The sequence below is a fragment of the Chaetura pelagica genome, unplaced genomic scaffold (genome assembly GCF_000747805.2).
Source record: "Chaetura pelagica isolate M959 unplaced genomic scaffold, ChaPel_1.0 scaffold101, whole genome shotgun sequence".
NCBI classification, from domain to species: domain Eukaryota; kingdom Metazoa; phylum Chordata; class Aves; order Apodiformes; family Apodidae; genus Chaetura; species Chaetura pelagica.
This window is the reverse complement of record NW_009952564.1, coordinates 1,800,599-1,825,485: the sequence shown is the minus strand read 5'-3', so window position 1 is coordinate 1,825,485 and position 24,887 is coordinate 1,800,599. Positions and strand designations below refer to the sequence as shown.

The window sequence follows — 24,887 nt, the reverse complement described above, 5'->3', positions numbered from 1 at the left end:
ATATCAAATCAAGATAGGCATGCAACTGCAGTTCTTATAATGTTATTAAATAGTCACTATGTTTTTTATTTACAATACAATGTTATCATTCACATATCAGTACATAAAGATATATCCTAATCAAAGACATAACAAATTAGACCCCAAAAATACACTCAAGAGAACAGACATTTGAAAAAGTTTAAGATTATTCTCAGCTGAAACTATCGTTCCAGTCTCAATATAATCAATTAGTAAAGCCAACATTTTATAATATAAATACTGCATGGCTTCTATAAATTGAAAGTCACATAAACAGCCATATTAACAAATTTTATTTTATAGAGACCTGCATATCTATCTCTTTTGCATCCTGAAATACTGTATCTGGAAAGTATGGTAATTTAAAATAGCTCCTGGCAATGCCGTGATCATAAAAACCTGGCCAAATTCAATTAATACCACTAGCTCATGAAAAGCAAGAAACAAGACAACCGCACCTCTGTTGTGAGCCTATCTTCATGTTCTAGTGCCATTTTACACTACGCATACAAAAACTATTAAATCTGTTTGAAATTATTAAAGCTATTAATTTAAGATTTACCAATGAGCTGGAGTAAACTTAGTATTTTCACTGCAGTCTAACAACAGTTAGAGCAACTCTGCAGGTAGCACAGAAACAGTGGGGTTCAGAGACTTCAACGCACGTTGACGAGGGCCAGAATCTAAAATTTGAGCCCTATTTTGGAACTCGGGAAAATGGAAGAGAAATGCAAGGGCTGCACTTTGAAACAATTCATTATGCCAGGACTGAACTTTTCCAAAAAGTAAGTTTATGTATTTCACAGAAGTCTACAGCTTTAAACACTGCTCTTGCTTTACATGGAAACAAAGTAGAAAACAGGGAAATTACAGAGATTTCCTCCATCAGAAGGTGCAGCATGTTATATCTCCACAGAACCTCATTAATTCACACCAAACGGTGAAATAGGTTTGTCATTTTTCACACATTTGATAGCTTAGTGCTTCTTTGATAACTGTAACATGAATTTCAGTATTTAAGGTGTATACCTGCTGTAATATGTGTTTATAACAGCAATATTCTTTCTATGGAAATGAGATATTGGTTCCTACATGTTAGTGCAAATTAACGAGGTTCTACTGTATACTGCATGCAAACAGCAAAAATGAGAGAGAGAGAAAAAGAGAGAGAGAGAGAGAGAGAGAGAGAGAGAAAGGAGGAATGAAAATGTCAAAATTATTCAGTTCTAACCCTAACTGGTTTATTTCTTAAGTTCTGTGGACAGCCAATTTTCAAACTGCACCAGGTGTAAGTAACAGTGGAATAGAAACACTAAAATAACCTCACTGCAAAGATGGGGGGAAACAGGTAAAATCAGTCTTACTTGAATTCTGGTTCGGAAAAGTGACTTGCATTGTCTAAACAGGTAATTAGGTCTGGAAAGAAAAAATGTTAGGTCAAGAGGATGGTAAAGACAACAACTTTGTGTATGCTTTTCAAAGTGCACAAAAATATACATCTGAGCCTCTGTGGCTTAACCAAAAATTTCAGAATGAAAAAACAGGCTCCTAGTAAATTTTCTTGCAACAGATTTTGTATTACAGTAGAACCTTGGTAATTTGTCTGAGTATCTAGGAAATCCACTGAGAATGTGATGTAGACATGAAGAGAAATAATACAAACATTGTTTCTTTATACTTCAGAGAACCTGGTGTAATTCAAAGACACAAATATATGCTCTTTTCACAAAACTAAATTAATACACTAGCTAAACAGGCCTGTGTTTTCAGCATTTAACAGTCCTACAGTACTGAAGCCAGGCAGGAGGGGGAACAAACATTTGAGTGCCATGTTACTGGCCTCCATGACTGATATATCAAATTCTAAGTTCACTTCGCTGTGTATCAGCACATACAGTCCAAACCAGAGAGAGAATAGCACTAGAGAAACATGGAAAAAGCAAGAAATGGCAAAAAACCTAAAAAGTAGTCAGCAGATTACATGAGTCAAGAGCTGAGAGAGTAAACGATACTGTTATTAAATCTTTCCAAGAGGTTGGTCTGTATAAAGTATATACAGTTTGGTATGCATGGGGTTTTTTTTAGTTATCTGCCGCCTTGATTACCACCTGAAAAAACATATTTAATTCATACCAGCTAACTGTGATTCTGGCCCTGCTGTCCAGGGTAAGCTTTGCTAAAATTTCTTTAAGACTACAGTAACTTAAATAGCAACTGAACAGTCCAGTTTCCTACAGAGAACTATTGGGAAGATTGTATTGAAAGCCTTCATTTTTTATTTGTGAGAACGCATGAATAAATAAATTTAGCTTTGTGGTTTTACTAGGCAGCTCTAATTTTACTATCAAAGAAAAATTACAAGGCAATTATAAATACCTGATTTGTCAGTGGTTGAATAAGCTGCAAGAAATCCACGTCCAGAAATGTGTGTTCCACTCATGAACTGTACTGTGACTTCATTACTTTTTGAAGTAATTAAACCATCCATTTGAAAGTCAAACCCACAGTATTTTCCTATGGAAAGAAGGGGGAGAACTAACATGGACTAATCCAAATTTATGTATTAAGCACCTTTTTTCATTTGTAGTGCAAGCTCACATTACTTCTGGCATATATTAAAAAACTAGTACATGTGCATGACACTAAATAATGTAGTCAGTGTCCATGTAAAGCAAATGCATCCACTTGGATCTGTTCAAAGCCTTCAACACTGTCCTGCACAATATTCTGTTCTCAAAACTGGACAATACGGATTTGACGGACGGACCACTTGTTGGATAAGGAACTGGCTGACTGGTCACACCGAAAGAGTTGTGATCAATGGCTCGGTGTCCAAATGGAGACGTGTGACAAGTGGTTCCAACCTCCTCCAGGGTTGGTACTTGGACCAGCGTTATTTAACATCTTTGTTGGCGACATGGACAGTGGAATCAAGTGCACCCTTTAGCAAGTTTGCTGATGACACCAAGCTGTGTGGTGAAGTCAACATGCTGGAGGGAAGGGAGGCCATCCAGAGGGACCTTGACAGGTTCAAGAAGTGGGCTCGTGCAAACTGCATGAAGTTCAACAAGGCCAAGTGCAAGTTCTGCACCTGGGTCGAGGCAATCCTGCATGAACACAGGTTGGGAGGAGTAAGGATTTAGGACAGCCCAAAGGAGAAGGACTTGGGGGAAGTGGTGGACCAGAAGTTTAACATGAACTGTCAATGTGCACTTGCAGTCCAAAAAGCCAACTGTGTCCTAGGCTGCATCAAAAGCATAGCCAGCCGGTCAAGAGGTGATTCTCCCCCTCTACTCTGCTCTAGTAAGACCCCACCTGGAGTACTGTGTCCAATTCTGGAGTCCCCAACATAGAATTCCTTGAAAGTGTCCAGAGCAGAGCCACGAAGATGATCAGAGGGCTGGAGCACCTCTGCTATGAAGACAGGCTGAGGAAGCTGGGGTTGTTCAGCATAGAGAAGAGGAGGCTCCGTGGTGACTTTATAGCAACTTCCCAGTATCTGAAGGGAGCCTACAAGAAAGCTGGGGTAGGGCTTTTTACACAGGTGTATAGTGAGAGGATAAGGGGCTGTGGTTTGAAGCTTAAAGAGGGGAGATTCAGATTGGATGTTATGAAAAAGTTATTTCCTGTGAGAGTTGTGAGAAGCTGGATCAGGTTGCCCAGGGAGGTTGTGGAAGACCCCTCCCTGGAAGTCTTCAAGACCAGGTTGATAGGGCCTTGAGGAACCTGACCTAGCAGGAAGTGTCCCTGCCCATACAGGGGGGTTGAAAGTAGATGATCTTTAAGGTCCCTTCCAATCCAAACCATTCTGTGATTCTATGAAATGGCAGGGTATGTGTGCACATTTATTTTGCCACTGTCAACAACTGAGAGTCTCTCATACCCTTACCACTTGCAAATCTATGTCCCTTATCCAATTCACCTCTGGCCATGCATAACTCTCACAGTCAGTTCTTCAAAGACCATGAAAAATCTATTTAGGAAAAGGATCAAGTTAGGGCAACAATCACCTATAGCAAAAGAGAAAAAGGCTTTTCTCTCCCCTCAGCTGTTGGGACACTTGTTCCTTAACTGTTTCATAATTTCTGTCAACTACTTCTCTTAATTTTGGACAACAGCAGGTATGATTCACTGCACTTCAGCATTAAGAGAACTGTAAAATCATTTAGGTTGGAAAAGACCTTCAAGATCATAGAGTCCAACCACTAACCCTACTCTACCAAGTCCAGCACTAACCATATCCCCAAGAGCCACATATACAAGCACACACTTAAAAGCACGTTGGCTCACTTTCTATTTTGCTGCACCTATAAAACCTAATGGTGGTTCTTCATCTGGATACTTCTCTTGTCATCCAAAATGAGAAAAAAATAATACATTTTAAACTGAGATGCTGAAGTCTGTAGGTGTTGACAATACTTGCCCTGTGAAGTCCTAGAATTACTACCAAATTATATTACCTGCATGAATGGCTGTTAAATAGACCCAATTCACTATGGAATTACCCAACTCTACTAAAAAATACCTATCACTTTATTAACCTGTTAAGAAAAAACAAGTATCTTCTGTTCTATAGGCTCCCTTGAACACTGAATGTTGTCACTCATCTATAACACTATTTAAGATTCTGCAGTGGATAACTAAAGTAGACAGTCACCAGTATCAAATGATATTGTATATGTTTCAGTTTACCATTCATTTATTTGATTTCTTGATAGTGAGAATGTTATACCACAAAATAACAAAAAAAAGAAGCCATACTCCCTTCTCAGCTAAAGGAAAATGACAAAAGTAAAGTAGAGGGAGTGGAATGACACTGCTCTGCAGGAGTAGTTCTTAACAAATATAATACAAATTCAATATAACACAAACAAATTCAATATAACACAAACAAATATGTTGAATTCCTTTAAAAAAGGGAACAGCACCCTCAAATATTAATAAAACAAAAAATAAAAATTACAAATTCCTATTGTAATTCACAGCTTTCTAAGTGTTACTTAGATATTTCTTGAAGAAACCAAGTGTATTTTCTAACTAAAAAAACAGAAAGCAGATTTTACATTACTTTGAATCAATTTAAAATACTACAAAAATATAAACTTACCTCAATTAACTAGCTAGAATTGGTTATGAGCTAGAGTTAAAGAAAAAATCTCCCTTTTACTAAGGCTCTACATTGACCCTGTGTTTTGCTTTAAGTCAAGTTTTGGTGATTAACTGCATTCATTATTTTGAACTGCATCATTTTTCCAACTACCTCTTTACTTCCCCTTTTTTCTTTTTTTTTTATAAGTTTTGTTTTCAGCTACTGGATCTTGTTACGTGATTGACCAGCGTGAGACTCCTCTGAGGGTAAATCAGACTCTCGTCAAGATACCATTTATCCTGTTCTGTAGGCAAATGCACAGGGCAAGACCTTTAAATCTAGCTTGGATAAACCATAAATAATTTTTCTAATTCTTCCCTCCGTCTCGCTAGATTTTTAGCAACCTCTTTCAGAAACTGGCACTAGAAACGGACAAAATATGACCGCAGTGAACCCTCTGGCAATAGTACGTGCAGAAGATGTAATATTATTATTTTGTCTCTACTTATGCATTGAAGAACCCCAAGTGCTTTTTCTACAGCAATGTTATAGCAGGAGAAGGACTTCCCAGGGTAGCTTACCTTCTCTGCTGCTACACATCTGCGCTTGCATTGTCTGTATTAAGTAAGTACATCTGACCCACACTAACTGACGACTTAAAGGATTTAAATCTTCTTTGGATGTATTGATAAATATTCAAAAGGCTTGGAATGAGAAAAAAGCTTCATCAGAAACTTTCTCTGTTTATCAGTGAGCTAACCTACTAACAATTCATTTTTTAATCTAATCAACCAGTTTTTAAGTAATTCTGGGTTAAAGTAGGTATCACTGAATTTCAGATTTTATGTAACACAAGTATTTTAATGTTAGACCATGTCAGTAGCCTTGAACGGAAAAGCTTAAGATAAATCCAGATTTCTTCCAAACAATTTCAGGTCACTGTTTAATCTCTCTAGAGTTTGTTGCTTCAAACGTGAACATTCAAGAATGTGCATCATCTATATCTGCTGCTGTTAATGTAACTGTTTTTTCCATGATTTAATTTATTAAGAGCAGAACAACACACACATTTGCTTAACATACTGTGCTACTAGACCAGCTGGGGACAGCTGAAAGTCAAGAGAAACAAATGAAGTAGAAAATTTACTTGAACCCATTAAGTCACTTGTAAAAATGAATAATAGACTTATCAGAGTTGGACGTTCCTTGCCATTTAAGGACTTAAATGTTTCCTATTTTAGATCAAGTCTGGCTCAACAGCTCCAAGCACATGCTTATTTTCACACACACTTACCTAGGTAACAGTTGGAAAAGAGGGTTAACAAAGCTAACACTAGCCTCTTTATAAAAAGAATCAATTTAGTGGGATCAGCATTTGAGTTGCACAAAAACAGTCTTAGTGAGGTAAATCTCTCCCTCTGTCTCTCTCTCTCCCTTCAGATTAATGGCTTGAGAAAGAAAATTAAATTAATCTGCACAATAACAACTTTTAGTGAAGGAAGAATGACAATTCATTTTGAGTTTTATGCAAAGTAATGAGGGTCTTAAAATCCTATGTATACCTTGACATAGATGATGTCACACTGATATTTGAAAAAATCCTGCCTTGTAGCAATGGAATTCCATTTGTCCTCTTAAAGAAGACAAAAATTATACTATGGACATTATCAGAAAAGAGGCAATATTTGAACTACACAACTACTGAAGCATGGCATCCTTTAATACCACTGAGATAAACAGCTCAAATCAGAGCTACTCCATATGAAAAGAAAGGCATTTCGGGTAAGATATATTGACCTTTTTTTTTTTTTTTTTTTTAATTAAGGTCCTCACAGTTTTGCAATTTCCTGTCCACTGCTTACAAGAACTTTGCAAGCTACTGGAAAAGGTCTGAGGAAAATTACAGTGGGGTTCCCTTTCAGAATGTAAATAAGCAAAGATTATTATAGGATCTGTGTTGCATTTAGCGTCTATCCATTGTATGCACAAAAAAAATGTAGGTGTTCCATCACTTTTTCAGTTAATTTTTAGGATCTAGGAATTGTGTGAAGACAGACATTTTTACATGCACTTTAATAACAGTAACAAAACGCAATTACTTAAGAATAATTACATTATGAATACTCTGGCATACCAAACTCATCTGCTGAACAACAATGTTAAGTATACTTGAAATGAGCATGTCACCAGAGAAAGTGACAATCTCACTACCATTTTCTTTACTGATTTTACTTCTATATAGTTCCACCTGCACCCATACTCCATTCCTGTACTGAAGGCCTGTACAGTACACAGGACAAATGTTCCTTAGCCGTGCTTTCTAACAGTACTATCAGTAGTAAATTTACTAAAACCAAGAGGAGTTTTTCTACTGTGGTGAAGTATACACAGCATCAGGAAAAACACACCTCTGATTACAAAATTACCAAAATTCCTTTATTTAATATTCCTGTAAATAATAAACACTTCCTTCTTTACATCACTTCTCGTAAGACTTAAAATCCACACCACAGAAAGCAGCATATGATGTATTCAGGCAAGGCCTTACTATGCCCAGTATCAAACTGAACGATAACAGTTTTCTAGGGGTACGAAAAACCCTCTAATACCATACATCTAGTAGTTAGTCTATGTTCAGAGCAGGTAAACAAGGAGAAATTTTAAAAGTAACAAGAGTATTAACAGTATCTTCCAGGCTCTGTATAAGAATGGCTTTCAAATATGAATAATAAAATATCCTACCTATCTCTGTCCTGGTGGGGCCAATCCCATTGTGAACTCTTAAGTAACTGGAATGACAGGAATCTGAGTCATCAATATCAAAATCACCAAATTTGAGCTGAACTCGCTGCCCAGGCTTTACACGAATTTCCCATTCACAGACTGTGCTATTTGGAGAGGTCTGTGGGTAGTTTATCGAAGCAAGAGTTCCACTTTCAGGGCCCAGAACTGTGTGTCCACATCCATCACCTACAAAAGAACAAAAACAAATCAGATACATGTGCCCAACTCCAAAGCTTCACTGGTGTTTTAGTTATCCTGTTTTTTAGCAGTGGTATGAGTTCTGTTGTTTTTTTAACTATACTAATACTGTTGCAAGAAAACTCCAAGGTAAGCTGCATGCAGATGAAGCAGCAATTGTGAGAAAATACCATGCAGCTAATGTTGTCTAATGTTTAATTTCTCATTATAGGTGACCAGAGAGCTGCTACATCTTCAGTGAGATAAAAATTCATCCATAATGACTTTAAAAAGTGCACAGACAGTACAGAAAGAGTCCCTTCTATTTCATGGTCCCTCAACAACTCTGTAGGGAAGAAAACAGGTTCTGAAAAGAAGGGAAAAAGACACTAATAAAACAAAGAGTACATCAGTGCTACTGCTGTCACGCATTCAAAACACAGTAAGAACAGAAGTGGAAAAACAACGAGCAGCAAATACTCTAATAAAAATAACCACCAGGTCTGACCATCATCAAACTGCTGGTGCATTACTTTTTACTGTATCACAATTTTAAAGTTGTAATTAATTCTTCTAGCTCTTTAGAGAACATGCTCATTTTTTTCTGCATTTCTACAACAAATTAAATTACAACTCCAACCTGGGACTCTCAACCTAACATTCACATATTCATTTTAGACAGCAGTAATAATATTAAAGAAGACTTGTTAAGAAATGGAAAAAATATGAGGAGCAAAGTAAAAACTATTTACTCAATAGCTGGACATGGATTTCTGACAAGTATGTAGTACAAGAAGCATTAAGAATTTGTGAGTTGTTTTCAAAATAAGAATACTCTTTAAGTAACATACACCATCACTGGCTCTTTATAAATGATGAAACAAAGTATTTCTGAGCCCACATACACATCCAGCAAAATTAACACCTGAAATAACATAATCTCTATAAAACAGGCCTTGCAATATCTCAGATTTATTTTTTTGCACTGGAGGACTCAAAGTCTATTTATTGAATTTAGTTCCATTAAATGAGTAGGCCAGAAACAGTATTATCATTTTCATAATTTGCCACTAAGAGGTCCAGAGATCTTCTGAAAGAGACCTGTACACATTATCCTAAAAGCAATCAGGACCTTTCAGGATCTTGAACAAAGTAATGAAAGCAAAAATAGCAAAGACAAAAATCAGACTACATATGCTGCCAAAAAAAATGTCTTCAACACCACTCTTAAAACATCTATTATCTGTAGATCCATCTTAACCTTCAAAATTCACACCTGTGCATACAGCTCCTATCAAGTTATTATGACAAATTTAACATTATGTCAAGATTTCACTCTGGAAATTCACAATTATCAACGTCATTTGTATTGGCACATGTTTGTTTTGACAGTTAAAAGTGACAGTCTGAAAATGTTTCATACTACACACTAATAGGTGTAGATCCTCTACTAAACATGAAAAGGTACATTTTTTGTCCCTAAAGCTTAGCTTACTTTTTCATAAATTTCAAAATTCTAAAGTGTATTCTATGCAAGACTGAATGCTAAGTTTGATGCGCTGAAGTGACATGAGAAAAATAAACTGTGGTACTTAACTAAGTCTGATTAATCTGTAAAAGCACCTAATTTCTAGTAACAAAACCTATTCTCTTTTATAATCAGAGCACACCGAAAAACAGCTGCATGCTCTAAAAGCTGAAGCACTGCTGGTATACACAGAATGACAAACAGATGCAAACTGCAGCATTTTTATTGGTAACAGTCTCAAATCAAAATTGAGCATATTTTTCTGGAAAAGGTAACTGGAATATCTGCTTCAGTAAAATCAAAAGTTTTATTTGCAAAGCTTTTGTTTAGCCATGTTTTTCTTCAACCAATTTTAGCAATTTGCTTTAAACCACTTTGTTCCATCCCATGATAAATGTTACTTACATTTGGGTGACTGCTGATAAATTACTTTCCTAAATTACTCTTGTTCCAATACATGAAACACAATTGTCCAATGTTACAGAGAATTAACTCAAACCATATGTTTTGTGTATAATTTTAATTCTGGTTTCTTTCCAAAGGAATGTTATAAACCTAAGAGCAAGTGAAAGATTTATCATTCAAAACCTGTATGGCCTTGGTTTATTAGTTAGTAAACATTTACATTTCAGATTCCTTATTAGTCCAAATACACTTAACAGTAAAGAAAAAATACAGATTCCTTTGCTAGTAAGCTGGCTTTTTGCAAGTAAAGTACTCAAACACATTACAAAATACATGGAATTTATTGTATTAACAATAAAAACAACAAATATATACTAGGTCTCCATTCATGGTGGTATTTGTGGCCAGTATTTCAAAACCCTTCACACTGCAGACATATAAAATTAATTTTCAGCATAACCAGCAGTCAGTTTTAGGTTATGTGCTAAAAAAGAACAATGAGCCAATTAACCAGTTCTATGCTTTTCTTATCCTGTGACAGAGCTAGCTGTTTACTTATGTACAGATGGAAAATATTAGGTAGATACATTAACACAATGGCCTTTTGAACATGAAATCATAGTAGCTTTCACCTGTACAATCAGATACACTGTTCTGGGTGCATTCTAAGGAAAAGAAAAACATTTGCACGTTCTAGAATACATGGTAGCTAATTCTTATTTTGAAGGGCCTGTTATTGCAATGCAGTGACCACACAAATGCTATTTCTGACAACCAGCAATACCAACAATGTACTTGATTACACATCTTTGATTCATCCCCACGTTTTTGCATCTTAAGCATACGCTGCTGGAAGTCAAAGACAAAGCAGCGCATGGGCCTCTTATTTGACCCAAACTGTACTTAAAGTGTAAATTTCTCCAGTTGAAAGTAGAAAAAACAATGCTTAACATTCACTTAAACAACCCTCTTCAATTATTTGCTGCCCAGCTGTCTCATGCATGAAACAATACTGGCACTGTGTTCGTATGATGACCAGCACACACCTTTCTGATGAGAAAAGCAAAAGAACTCCAACAACACTTTTATACCTCTACGTAAATACACGTGAATAAAATATCAGAAGTTTTAAAAAGACACTGAGACTTTTCTTCTGAAGACACACTCCTAAGAAATGTGGAATTTCTCCTTGGAGCTTGGAACACTGAGTCTTGTTTCCAGTGGCTAGATAGAAAAACTTTCTAATCTTTCTAATCACACAATTCAATGGATATGTGAATCTCGAATCTCTCTTGGTTGTAGGCTTTCTTGAAAACATCTGAGGAAAAATATTCCTCTAAGCTATACACATTAAAGAACCTGCTATCAAATCATACTGGAAAGGAATGGAAAGGAGGAAACTTGTGCTGAACTGCATCTACAGCATCATCTTACTATGATGCCAGTTTTTAAAAGTAGCTCATTCTGACTGGACGTTTCAGATCACAGAGCCACTCTATGTAAGTGATTCTTTAGCACTTCTGCCAAATTTGCATAAAGACCACCAATCAACCCCAGAGACACATGTATCTGTATGAAGCGAGAAATCTGCAATACTTGGCAATTTCTCCAAGAAAAAGAGAAAGTGCAATGCTTTGAGCTACAGCACTACATATGTAGGAGCATTAGCTACTCCACTCACTTGGAAGTCATTAAGCTTCACCAAATCTTCCGCTTCTGTTAATCTGCATGCATGAGAGCAGAATATCTGAGAACACATCGAAGAGACAGACATCAATTCCTCAATCAATTATTCCTGAACAGGCCGACAACTTCTGTTGTCAGTACACAGCTGAATGGGTTTCTTGCTTTCTTTCAGCCCCCTCCATCACATAACAGACTTACTGCACTCGCAGAAGAGATCAAGCTCTTCACAGAAGCACCACAACACTTGCACATGCCCATTACACATGACATTTCCTGGAAGGTCTGCAGATGTGCATTGAATTCCACGTGTCTCGAGGACCATGTTCTCAGCAAACGCAAATAAGCTCAGCTCTTTACTAAAATGTATGTTAGAGATGTAGGAGCCTCTTAAGAAGTCAGCAGAGGAAAGCAGACTGTTGTTGTCAGGAGAGCCATTCATCTCTTCTGCAGGCACCTTTGAATGCAGTCTGGATGAATTATCCTGACAGATTACATATGACCCCCAGGCTATGGCACATTAATGTCTGATGTAATCATGCAGATGATTTGAAACGATCCAAGCTCTTTACACCAACAAAATACAGAACCTGAACCAACACAAACATACCAAAATGCACTGGATAAGAAGAAAATGTGAAATGTAATAAACTGAGAGGATACTGTACATGCAGGAATGGGTGCTAAGTACTCCACTAATAACCACAACAAGATTAATTATTCTTTATAGTTGTTGGAAGTCAATTAATTAGAACTTTTTCCCCAAGATTGGCTGCTGTTAGCCACTGCTACTCTTGTTCTCACTACCCAAACATGTTAAATAGGACTAGAGAATGCCTTCCCATTCCTTACTTGGAGAAGAGAGAATGATAAAATTAAGACATCAAACAGTTTAAGATTACAGTCTGATAACTGATGCATATCAATTATTCTTTATAGTTGTTGGAAGTCAATTAATTAGAACTTTTTCCCCAAGATTGGCTGCTGTTAGCCACTGCTACTCTTGTTCTCACTACCAAAACATGTTAAATAGGACTAGAGAATGCCTTCCCATTCCTTACTTGGAGAAGAGAGAATGATAAAATTAAGACATCAAACAGTTTAAGATTACAGTCTGATAACTGATGCATATCAAAACACTGATCTCAATATTAACACATAGCACTGCCTTTTGAACAGACTCAATTTAACCAGTGTGTTTCCTGAGAAGATTTATACATATAAACTACATTTTTCTATGAGTTTGTGACTACATACAGGATGTAATTAACCCTTTCTTAACTAAGAAAAGGTAGAACCAAAGCTTTATGAGTTACTTAAGCAAAAATATATTCTAAAGATTCATTTTACCTCCACATATACAACTCTCTCTAATTCAATGCACTACTGCAATTTCTCCTCTATTGTTTAGCTCCCGTGCTCTGCACTTCCCCGCTCTTTATCACTGTGACACCAACAGACACTGCTTTTGCATTTCTCGGTGTAGACAATAAAGTTTACACAACTAACAAAACAGCTGCATGAATAAAAAACACAGAAGAATTAATACCACAGAGATATCAAATTTTAAATAGCTTTTTCAGGTATTTTCCAATGCCCTTATTTATGTCCTCCAAACTAATTTCTATTTTTATCAAAATCCACACAACTATATTCTTCAGGAAGAAATTTGTTCCTGTGAGGATTTATTTTCTTAACAAGAAAATCTGCACAGAGTCCACCTTCATCTTTATGCCATTTATTTGCCTCCTGAAGACACTAGTTTGAGCACTTCATCCCATTATAGATGTTTCACAACATAAATTACCCGACACTTCCCCAGGTGAGGCTATAGCTCAATAAACACTTGAAGGCACTTTAAATCACTGCAGCCACCGACAAAAGCAAGCCTTATCCACCTCTCACTTTTGGCCACTTGTTCTCACACCCATCCTAGCACTCAAGGTAAACACTTCTTCAGCCAGATGGTAAACCAGACCAGGGACTTGAGATAAAAACAGCTGTTAGTTTCAACCTAGAGCAACCCCCTAGTTTATTTCAGTATGCACATGTAGCAATGCGTTCCCCGACAGAGGCATAAGACAGTGTGAGGGTAGGGAAACACCAGCAGCCACTTCTTTCACCAGTACTGCTGGCCTGCATTTGCATTTTAAACAACCTTGAATCCCAAACAGTAATGTGGAAACCATGCCTCCCCTGGGAAGAGCAGTCACACAAGAGTAGTGCATTGGTTTCAGGAACTGAGCTGAAGAAGAACCAGTGCCCCTATCCATTCCACAGCATCGTGTTACATTTCAGCCAACTCACATCTTAGAGACATTGTGATAAGGCAAGGAAAGGCAGGCAGGTGAGATTTGGGTTGTCTCAGCTTCGACTGATTTACTTGCTGTGGGGCAGCCTTAGAAGGGTAATGAAATTATGGCTTTAGAGGTTTAACAAAGGTAGGAACAGGACAGAAGCTAAACCACAATACACATTCTTCCTTTCAAAATGTTGGCAGATCGGGGAGGTAAAGGGAGACAGAGGCTGATAAAAGTACATTTAAGACGTCATTGCAAGAAAAGTTTACTGTTTTCATTTGCAATGCTAGCCACATGCTGGGCTAGTGATAATTAGCACTTTATTATTTCCATCTGTAAACATAGCTTTTCAATCACTATCTCTGGAAATGTAATTTTATCTTTCAGCCACTGAATTTTACACAAAAGAGTAATACTTAGCCTTGCTAAATTTAGCATCCAAAATATGGTAACTTTTAAAAACAAATTATCTCAAATTACTACAACATCAGAGCAGGTAAGACATTTGCTTCCTCTACTATCACATACTAACCAAACAGACCATTTCAAAAGAACAGAAAAGAGAGATCAGCTGTGGAGGACCGTTGCAGAGTTTTTGCTCACTTCTGTCTGATAAATTCTGTAAGTCTCCAGGGACAGCTATGACTTGCTCAAATATTATGCAGGCAAAAGCAGCCTACAGGCTGCTACAGAAGGCTAGCCATGGTGAAAATTACTTACATGGGAATGTTGTAGGAGGGTTCTGCATTCAATGATACATAATGCAGAAGCCCTCCTAATATGCTGCCCATGCTGAATCACAGTGACAGCCTGGCACGTGCAGCTTGCCCACTTCCCAAGACATACCATTTCCTTAGCAATCTGCATCAAGACTTACATAAAAATAACACTGTTGTGCCTCAGTGCTCTAAGTGCTATGCAGCAGAAACATAGCCGATGAAGGAAATGAAAAATAACACACAGATGGTCATGCAAAACTCTATGAGAATAAGTAGTACTCATGGTCAGAACAGGCTTTGAATCTCTTGTAAGGTCTTCAAACTCCTCACCACACCAGGACCAAATGAAATTTCACAAGTCTTACATATGTCAACAAAGGAGAAAAATATTCTCAAATCATACCAGTAATTCACATGCTAAATTAACAATGCAGTCCTATTTTTCTCTCTTGATTATCAGTTCATAAATGAGACCACACAGCCTACACTGCAGATACATGGTGCCATACCTTGACCTAAATCCCAGCTGCAGCAGGACTATCTCACCTTCTGTAACAGCTGCAACTTCCTGTCCTGGCCACTGCTGGTGCTTCCCACACCCTCCTTAAGCTGTACAACAGTTTCATACCTAGGTTACAACCCCGTCTGCCTTTTACGACTAAGGGTCGGTCAGGGGCTTACACAATGGAGAGAATGTAGGAAGGGGGAGGGAGGAGATGGTGAGACAACAGCAGCCAGTGGTAAAAATCATGTTTGGCTACCATGGAATCAACGTAAGTTGGCAGGAAGGAACCTAATGGTTTGTGTACCTAAACAAAAAACCAGTGGGGTGTCTAGATACTTTCAAAAAGAAAACAAAAAAAAAAATTGTTGGAATTATTTGCACCCTGTAGCTGCACCAAGAACAGCAACTTGAAATATCAATTTCTAACCCTCTTTAAAATTTGTTATCCAACTACTGAAACAGTATCACTTCAAATCTCAAAACCAGTATTTCCTCTACTGGTATAGGTGATATACAGCATCATCTTAATTTCTAATATTCAACTCTAAAAAATTTCAATAGGGACTGTTTGGGATTTTTCCATTGTGAATCACATGGCGTAATTCCTGAGGTACAATAAACTATCTGTTCTAAAAGATGATTAATTTGTAATTTTGCCTTGTAGATGTTCCCTGGAAAGGAAGGTATTTTCACACTTGTGACCCTCTATGAATATAATAAATGAAACAAGCATCATGTACTACTGATTGACTTCAGATTAACTAGGAGGATGACAGCAAATTTAGACACTTGAGTCACTAGTTTTTAAGTGCCAAAATTATCACAAAAGTATAGCAAGAGCATGTAGGAAGTCAATGGTGTGTGAAGCTCCAGTAGATACTATCTGTGAACTTTCAACTTGCCCATCAGCTTTGCTGTAACTTCTTCACAACAAGAAAAGGATGCCTTGCATTATAGAACTGGAGACCTTGAGAGCAGCTCTTTAAAAATTAAGAGATTAAAATAATGAAAACACTTTGTTTGACCTTTTCAGATACACTTATGATTCAAAAGATAAAAACAGACCATCACTGGACTTCATATGTAAGTGTTCAAAAGTATGAACTTTTAATACATCTCTCCACCCTTGTGATAACAAGACATTTTGACACTTGTATATAAAGGCATAAATATAGAACTTAACAGCTAACGTGGTTTAGGGATTCCTGGTTTCACAAAACTTACAGATTTGTGAAAGAAAACGTAAGCACCAATTCCCACCACACTGAACAAGCCAAGATTTTTTTCCTAGATTGTAACCACTTTGGAGCAAAGACAAAACTACCAGATACAGATTTAATTTACTACAGTCCTGCTAAGGATGCAATAGCTGCCAACTAGGAAAACCTTTGTGGACTTGCTGACTAACATAAGTGCACAACATACTCCACCTACATGCTAGATCATTGCAGTAAACTATCCTGTCAAAGCCTCCTAACTCCAACAAGTAACTATGTAAAAGTGCACCATTGAAATTCACTTTCTGTTTCCATTGCTTTCCTAATTCATCTTTCCACTCAAGACACTGGGGATCTTTCACCTCTCATTCCAGTAGGTTTCTCTGTACAAAAAACATTTACATCCAAGAAGCTAAGCAAGTTGCTTGTCTTGCCAAGTCTAACTGTCACTTCATCTTCACCTTAATATAAAAGTGGAAAAATAGGATGTACAAAGAGAACTGTGACAAAACTGCTGAAACAGTTCAGTGTTTCAGTCTCTCTCCCTCCATATTTGAAGCTGCAACTGTGCGCCAAAAGAACTACTACTTCTACTCCAAGAAGCAGCAATTAAGAGACTGAAAATACTCCCTCTTCACAGTTAAGCAGTATTAGAGGTCTTAGGATCACGCAATCTCAGCCTAGGAAAATCACAAATGGATCACTGAATACTAGGAGAAAACAGCCCTTAGGGACAAAAAATAATTAACCTTTTGTAAAATATTTATTTACAAGCTTTAAATTTCAGACCAAGATCAACAGTATTACTGCAGTATGACTGACAGCATCACTATGGCAAGCTTTTACACTATCATCTTTTTTTTTAAACTAGGACAGAAGAGTTATCTCTTCACAATCATTTATATAAGCATACCAAGCTTTTCAAGTTCCCTTTTGCACTGCTAAAAATATTCCTCAGGGATGTATGAAATGGTTATCTCCCACAGCATTTCAAGTAAAGAACCAAGAAAATCTGTGTATTGTTAAAAGAAATGGTTCTATCAGAAGAATCACTGTGGAGGAGAAAAGTTAAAAGAGAGAATCCATGTGGTCACATGCACAGTACATTGAATTCCAGCAAGGCTGATGGTCCAAAAATCAGTAGCTGCCAGGATTATCTTTCTGATTGATACTATTTCAACCCTGGATAACAAAATCTCTTCCTTGAAGTAAATTTGGAAGGAACTTTGAAAGTCTGGGAGGAAGGTTTAGAGGAGGATATTAACAAGATAAATTATGAAGTGGGGAGAGTAGCGTTTAATAAAACATGTAGATGATCTGACTAATGTTTTTGTTTTCATTTTTCAATACATTATTGAAGCATAATCTCTGGACCATGGTTAATAGGGTAGTCTCCTGTGATTTTGCTGGACTTGAATTCAGTTTTCACATCATAAACAAAGTAGGAATGTTAAAATGTAATACATTTATTTAAAACTTTCATTGAACAATGAAAAATGTTAACAAACCCAAATATATACACAACAGAAAACAAAATCTGATTTACTTTTGTTTTAATACTACGATTAACAAAACTGCTGTAATACAGTCTTGCCAATAAAAGAAAAACTTTGGCCTAAAGAAAGCACTGGAAAAAAAAATATTAAAAATAAAGTAAAAAAAAACCTGAAACACGCATACACACACAACCAAACAAAAAATAAAAAAACTCCCAAGACTCAGAAAGAAAAAAGGGTCACTTTTGAATCTCTGTGGTCCTAATTTATAACTGATTTTACAGGAGGATAGATTCACAAGGTTAAAGACCAGAAGGGACCTTTTAAGTATCATTTCTTGTATTCTACAACTACTTACAGTTGGCTAGTCATGATTCTAACCAAAGGGTATTTAGGATGTTGCAATAATTTTAACTTTACAGAAAGAATTCCGATTTAATTTAAAGGCATCTTGAGAGAGAGAATTTTTACCTATTTCTAAAGCTAGTATGCTTCAAACACTTGGAGAGGAAAACAACAAAGTCCCCACCAAACCAACTGTTTCTAAGATAGTCTTAAAAAATACACCTACTTTATTTATGGCAAATGGGTAAATTCCTTATTATTCAATACTAGTATTGCCAAGAATGACACAACTAAGTTCATAAACTTTATTCAGCTTAAAAAAAAAAACCATTTACTAAAGCAATAGCTATGTAAGCTATCATAACAATGGTGCAGAACTGGAACTTTCCTAATTGTGTTACCCGTCAAAAACAAGATGCATGGAATTTCCATTAATAGGACAAAAAGCTCATTCAGTTGAAAACTTGAAATTTGAAATTTGAAAATTGGTACTTTCAGTAGGATACTAAATACAGAGGTTCTTAAGATCAGTAGTCAAGTGATTCTAAGAAAATAATGGCCCCCTGTGTCAAAATGCAGACCACCATCTGCATATACATCCTCTTCATGTTAGCAAAAATTAAAAGCTAGCTCATATGATACATATTCAGCCGCCATTTACACACATTCTGCGTCCAGGAATCCTTTTTCTTCAAAGGATTTATCTTATTGAAGTAATTGTCAATAGCTTTTGAGAATGCTTGCACTTCTTAATGGTTCATGCACTTAGTAATATATTTCATGTTGTTACTGTAAATGTATTTAAATTGTTTTATAGCTAGGGAGGTCAACTCAAATCACAGTCTCACTGCAAGCTCGCAACAAAATATTTGTGAGTTGTCACTTATTGCCAAAAGACAAACACTGATGAGCTTGATATTTGGGGTGCAACTACTCTTACTACAGTCAAAGGATGACTAGTCACTGAGCTTCAGCATCACCTGTTTGCTGGTGTCTTACAGACTGGTAACTCATCATAAATTGTTTTCATTCCAGTTTTTGCAAAGAGAAAAGAATCTAACACAAACAGAACTGGCAACTATAAACAAAGTGATTTTGTAATAAATGCCAGCAGGAAGCATCCAAATGGCATAAGCAGTATTCGAGAGCCTGCGTATCCATTCCAAGATCCAACTGATTAAAATAACTGAAAGACCAGTAGCTAAACAGGTATGAACTACCTGCCTTAAATCCAGTTTTTAAAAGTTTAACAACCATCAAGAAATGTCATTCTTCTACAGTTCTTCACCAAGGGAAATGAAGAGGTCATGCAAGGATACACCAGAATGGCAAGCCCAAAAAGAAACTGCACAGGTTAAATGTTTCTTACTTATTCAAGGATCTCTGTTCTCTTTTTCAAACACTAGAGAAAGAATTCATCAAATAAAAAGCCGGTTTCAAAATCAGTGCTATTCTATGGTCCAAATCACATGGCTATCGCATTTTCAAGTATAATTTTTAATTCAAGTAACAAAAAATTGCTTCAATATAAAGCAACAAGCTTAAATAAAGTATGACTACAAAAGTTCAAGCTGTTTGTCTCAAATAATTGAAGGCAAAGCTCAAAGGTTAACAAAATCTGTTATTTCCCAGTCTTACCACATTAACAAACAGCCTTCACATACACAACCACTGCATAAAAAAAAACACAGCGCTGAACATTTTATAGATCTTGTTTTAATGCAAGTTGCTATATGGCCTTTAACTGCTTTACCTCCCAACTCCCCCAAACTTAGTTGAGTAATAAATCCACAGTCTATATTTGGACAATGGTTTCAACTATACAACTATTGGGGGAAAAAAAATAATTAAAAAAAAGACCACAGATGTTCCATAATATTCGATTTTTAAAAGTAATTGAAAAACACCTCTTATTAAGAAAATTCAGGAGGAGAGGGAAATCCTTTCACTACAGAACAAATACCAGGTAATTCTAACTCCTTCCCCAAACCACAGGATGCAGGTCAAACGTGGGGGTTACATGCAATAGCTTATTTAGAAATGTTTAAAAAATATATAAAATAACCAATAGAGAAACATTTGCCAAAACACTGAACAGCAATTCCAACAAGGATTGCAAGTGTACTGATGCTATCAGCTATCAAAGCTGATGCATTCAAGGCAGCACTTAACTAGCTGATGACTGAAAATAGAACAGCAGCGGTCACATTAAAAACCTAATGCATCATTTCCTAGTGTATAAAGCAGGTGGCAGAATTGCAGAAAACAAGATGGATTCTTTCCCTCTTATGTGAATAACAGAAGAAAACATTCCTCTAAATCTTGAAAGATGAACACCTCCATTCAGTAGCAGGAAAATTTCCTAAAGACTGCACTAATACGCTAGAAGGTTAGGCTGGAGATGCATACAGTAACAGCAAACAAGCTTCTGAGAGAACACTTACGTCACCTTTTAACATTAGCTCAGATAATTGATTTGAATAGCCATGTGCACATACACGCACACATATATAAACCAAATATGTACTATACTGCTTAAATCCAAAGCAAAACACAATACATTCTGGTATCAAGTATAAGAACTCTTGAGAGTGGTAACACAAAGTGGTAATTCCTGCTTTCTTTAGATGAATGCACTAGACAAGCACGACAGTAACAGGCTCCCAAAGATGAGCTGGGCTGAACAGAATCAGTACTACAAAGCAAACTCCCAGAGAGGAAGCCTCTGCAGGACACATGTATCTATCTACCTTCTGCTCAGCAGACCCACTTAACTACTTCAAATCAGTCTCAATAACTGGAAGGAGGAAAAAACTTTGCTAAGATTCTTACTTTGAAAAGTAAAGAATTCCCAGAGTTTTTAGATCTATACTTTCAATACCAACTTTCAATTTCAATTTCTCCACACAGTTCTCCAGAGCACTGCTTGTTCTCCTCCTCACCAAATCTATCTTCAAGATGCAATGCTGGGAAATGCAAAAGAGCATAAGAAAACCTAAATCAGCAGACATGTCAGCTAAGTCTGGTAGAACTTTAAGACTCAGTCTTGAAAAATTCTTCCATACTTCTCAGCACAAGAATGAACAGAATTTGCCTCAGCATTCCTGCCTACATGGTACCAATCCCCAAATCCACAAGAATCTGTATTCTGCACAACTGCATCTTCAAAGCACTTTGCATTCTTAAGTAAAACTACTCTATTAGCAAAATTAAATAGATCAATGGAGCATTGCCCTCCCCATCATAGAAGACTTATTCTAATCTTAATTTGCAGGATAATTAATCTCTCATCGAAATTTTTATTATCTCTAATCAAAATAACTTCTTATCGGTTTGGGTGTGACTCTTTTCCTCTCAGATGAGTCCAGCGAAGGATAACTGATACAAAGGACAACGAGACATCACCCAATCTAATTTAGCCAGAGTAGAAAATGGTACTTGAATGAAGGACAAACCATGACAATTGGTCATATGGCAGACAGTTTAGTGTAGTGCTTTATATTAACATGCCAGAAGCTCTCTGCAGCAGAAAAATTTGCCTGCAGTGGGCTACCTTGGTAGCTGGAACCCCAGTCAGTTCCCTGCTCCAGAAGGAAATAACCTCCCCCCCAGACATCTAGGGAGAAGTTACAGCCTCTCTCCCTCCCTCTTGCCCAGCTAATAGATATGCAGCTAAAGCCACCATCCCTTTGTCTGCTTCCTTCTCCCCAGAACAAGCCACCTCTCTTAAAAATCTGCAGTTGGAGAACACTGCTAGATCCTCTCAGGCTTGAAGTTCACAATTGGAAGGTTATGTTAGTGACCTAGTGACCAGAAGAGATAGTTATTTCCAAAGTCTGAAACAAAGTTTAAGCAAAAAAAAACTCACAAAAATAACACAGCTAATTCCAGTCTTTCCACCTGCCTAAGGAACTTCTGAACTCAGCGCAATGCAAGCAAAACACAGTACTTAAGTGACAAAGGCACCAAGACACCCCTGTAGGGTAAATGGTGAGCAAGTTGCATCAGTTGCTACAGCTGTTCATTTCAGCCACCACCATCTGAATGACCGTGGGCTATTTCAAGTCCTACAGAAAGACACAGGCTAGGCTAATGCATCAGCATGCACTTAATTCTGGACTGGCCACCACTGTCAAAGCAACCATTGTCTAATGCCTTGTGGGATGGACAACCAGAGGTGAGACCAGGGCTGCTGTACGAGGAAAGAGGAAGGCCCACAGAGGAACTGAAGAGGAACTGGGGAATGCTGCAGTTCAATCACAAAACATAAGGCCATTGAAAATGGTCTCATTAGGCTCAGTGTATATGGCGCCATTAGTTCTTTCACTTAGCTTTTCAGATGCTGGTAACTCGACACCATACATTCAAAAATTATTTTTCTGTGCTATGCTGAAGCAAACATTTTAAAGCTACAGTGATTAATCACCTTCTTGTACTTTTTTCAACAAGGTTGGAGTATGTAAAAACATCCTTATGGGTTGAAATGTCTCTAGAACAAAATGTGAGAATCACATTCAAAAACAAGCATTCAGAGTTACTTTTTTTAAATAAAAGGTTGCAAACAAATCTGCTTGAAATCACTTGGGAAGTGACTTCAGAATCTAAAGTCTATTTTTAACTTAAGTCTGTATTCCAGTTTTATATGCAAATCAGCATCCAGTTGGAATGCCAACAGATGGCTACCAAACTACACATGTGATAACTAAGTTCTTGCTCTACAGACCCTACAATTTTCATACCTTCTGAGTAACTGAGACATTTTTTAATTTCTACTTTGATGGAAGCTAAGCAACCATTTCTTTCTTAGCTGTGAATTTCTAGACAAAAAAAAAAAAAAAAGTTAAGTTTAACTACAAACAGGCTACACCAAATTTATGTCAATAGCTGAACATCTGTTAAGAGCACTGTTTCTCAAAATGCAATCCACAAAGAACAGGAAGCTTACATGGTGCTGGCTTGCTTTCACTCACACCTGCCTAATTACATGAAAAACAAATAAAACACCTTAAGCATTTTAAAAATATAATTTTCCTTGCAACCAGGATCTAGAGTCACTACAGAATTGTTTCAAAATCACAAGAGCTGACTTGCATACCCATTGGCTGGACAGTCCTGTATGCATGAGAAAGTATGAAATGGAACAAGGGGTACTTTCCTGTTGGGTCTATTTCAGTCGTTCTGAAGGTGCTCAACCTCATACAAAATTCTCCTATTTTCCAAGACTCTGAGATGCTTACATTCAAGATCCAGACAAAAGAATGTTTAACTACATATACATTTAAAATATGATAGACTGAAAAAATCCCACTCGAATCCTACAAAATAATACAGTGGGCTACTAAGTGAAGAGTGTATCCACCACAGCAGTACCTGCACTTTTTCATTCCTCAGTTTGCTGCTATCTGGAAGGGGAGGAGGAGAACATTTGACCCAATAATCAAAACAAGTTTCACATTGACTAAAACCATATTGTTATTTTTAAATCAGTTCATATTAGGGAGGTGCTCCATAGGAAAGCATGTGAGAAATGAAAACACTCTTATCTTCAGAAAAAGATTTAAATACCACGCAGCATTTGAAGCTTAAAGCTGCTGAACACAGGAAAAGAAAACGAATAGTTTGTTATTAACAGGGGATCAGACTCCCTACTGTAACGAATGAGGCTAGGTTCCTACTTAGTATCACTTACTGTATTTTTATAAAAAAGCCTAAAAGCAACTTTAACTGTAGAATCTCCTAAGCCTTGGGTACTTTGACATATCAATATATTCTCCTAGAAGCCCATGCATATATTTAATACAATGATTTAGTAACAGCTTTGTGTAAACCATGAGCAAGACTGCAGTTTCATTTCTGTATGGGACTCCTTACCCAATACAGAACTATGCCAGCATTTAAAGATACAGGATATGGGCTCCCCAATCTTCTCTGGAATAAGATAAAGTAAAATATTTTGGCAAGGAAACAGTCTCTCACGAGCAGAGCTTTTCTTAGAAGCTCCAGCAGTTTCTTATACTGAAGAGCATTGTATTCAACAACACCAGAGGCACAAACCTTAAAACAAGCTCTGCTTTTTGTTACCAAATAAAATGAAGCTTGTCAATAAAGAAGCTCCCCTCCTGCTCAAAAGCAAAACTTCAGTGCAAACTTTAAGAATTAACTAGGAGACCACAAATCGAAGTTCTGCGTAGGAGCTCTTCCAGTGGATTCTCAGAAAACAGAAAGATAAAGTGAACAGCATTCCTAAGTGTCTGCTGTCCATGCAGTCCCACTTCTTGCTGCCTGGTCCTACACCTTCTAGAACACCTCTGACCACTCACTGAGCCAATTCAACTTAATAATCTGGAGGAAAACTATTATTCTTCCCCCCCACCCTTCCCAATTGTTTCAGTTTTCTCCTAAAATAACAAACTCAGTCTGCTCACCAAAAGGTCAGACAAGTGACAGGTTAGCACAAGTATTTGGAGCGTGATGCTCCTACAGCCTGAACTAACACCTTGCTGCTGCCTGACTCACCCAGCAGCAGCCTTTAAAAGACTAAATGTTAAAATTGCCCTATTTCCTCTACAAAGCAAGTGGATCTAATATCTAATTTAAAAAAAAACAAAAAAACAGGAA

The 24,887-nt window shown here is 37.0% G+C and overlaps 1 protein-coding gene across 1 annotated transcript in view; it reads right to left on the bottom strand.

Moving 5' to 3' along the window:
- Positions 1 to 12,012, bottom strand: part of DCBLD2 (discoidin, CUB and LCCL domain containing 2) — a 28,368-nt gene extending 16,356 nt beyond the window's left edge. Inside the window, exons 1-4 of the mRNA XM_009993386.1 lie at positions 11,889 to 12,012; positions 7,853 to 8,080; positions 2,398 to 2,535; positions 1,386 to 1,437 (exon numbers count right to left, since the gene is read on the bottom strand). Coding sequence (XP_009991688.1) covers positions 1,386 to 1,437; positions 2,398 to 2,535; positions 7,853 to 8,080; positions 11,889 to 12,012 — 542 coding nt within the window. The remainder of the gene's footprint in view (positions 1 to 1,385; positions 1,438 to 2,397; positions 2,536 to 7,852; positions 8,081 to 11,888) is intronic.
- Positions 12,013 to 24,887: the final 12,875 nt, after the last annotated feature.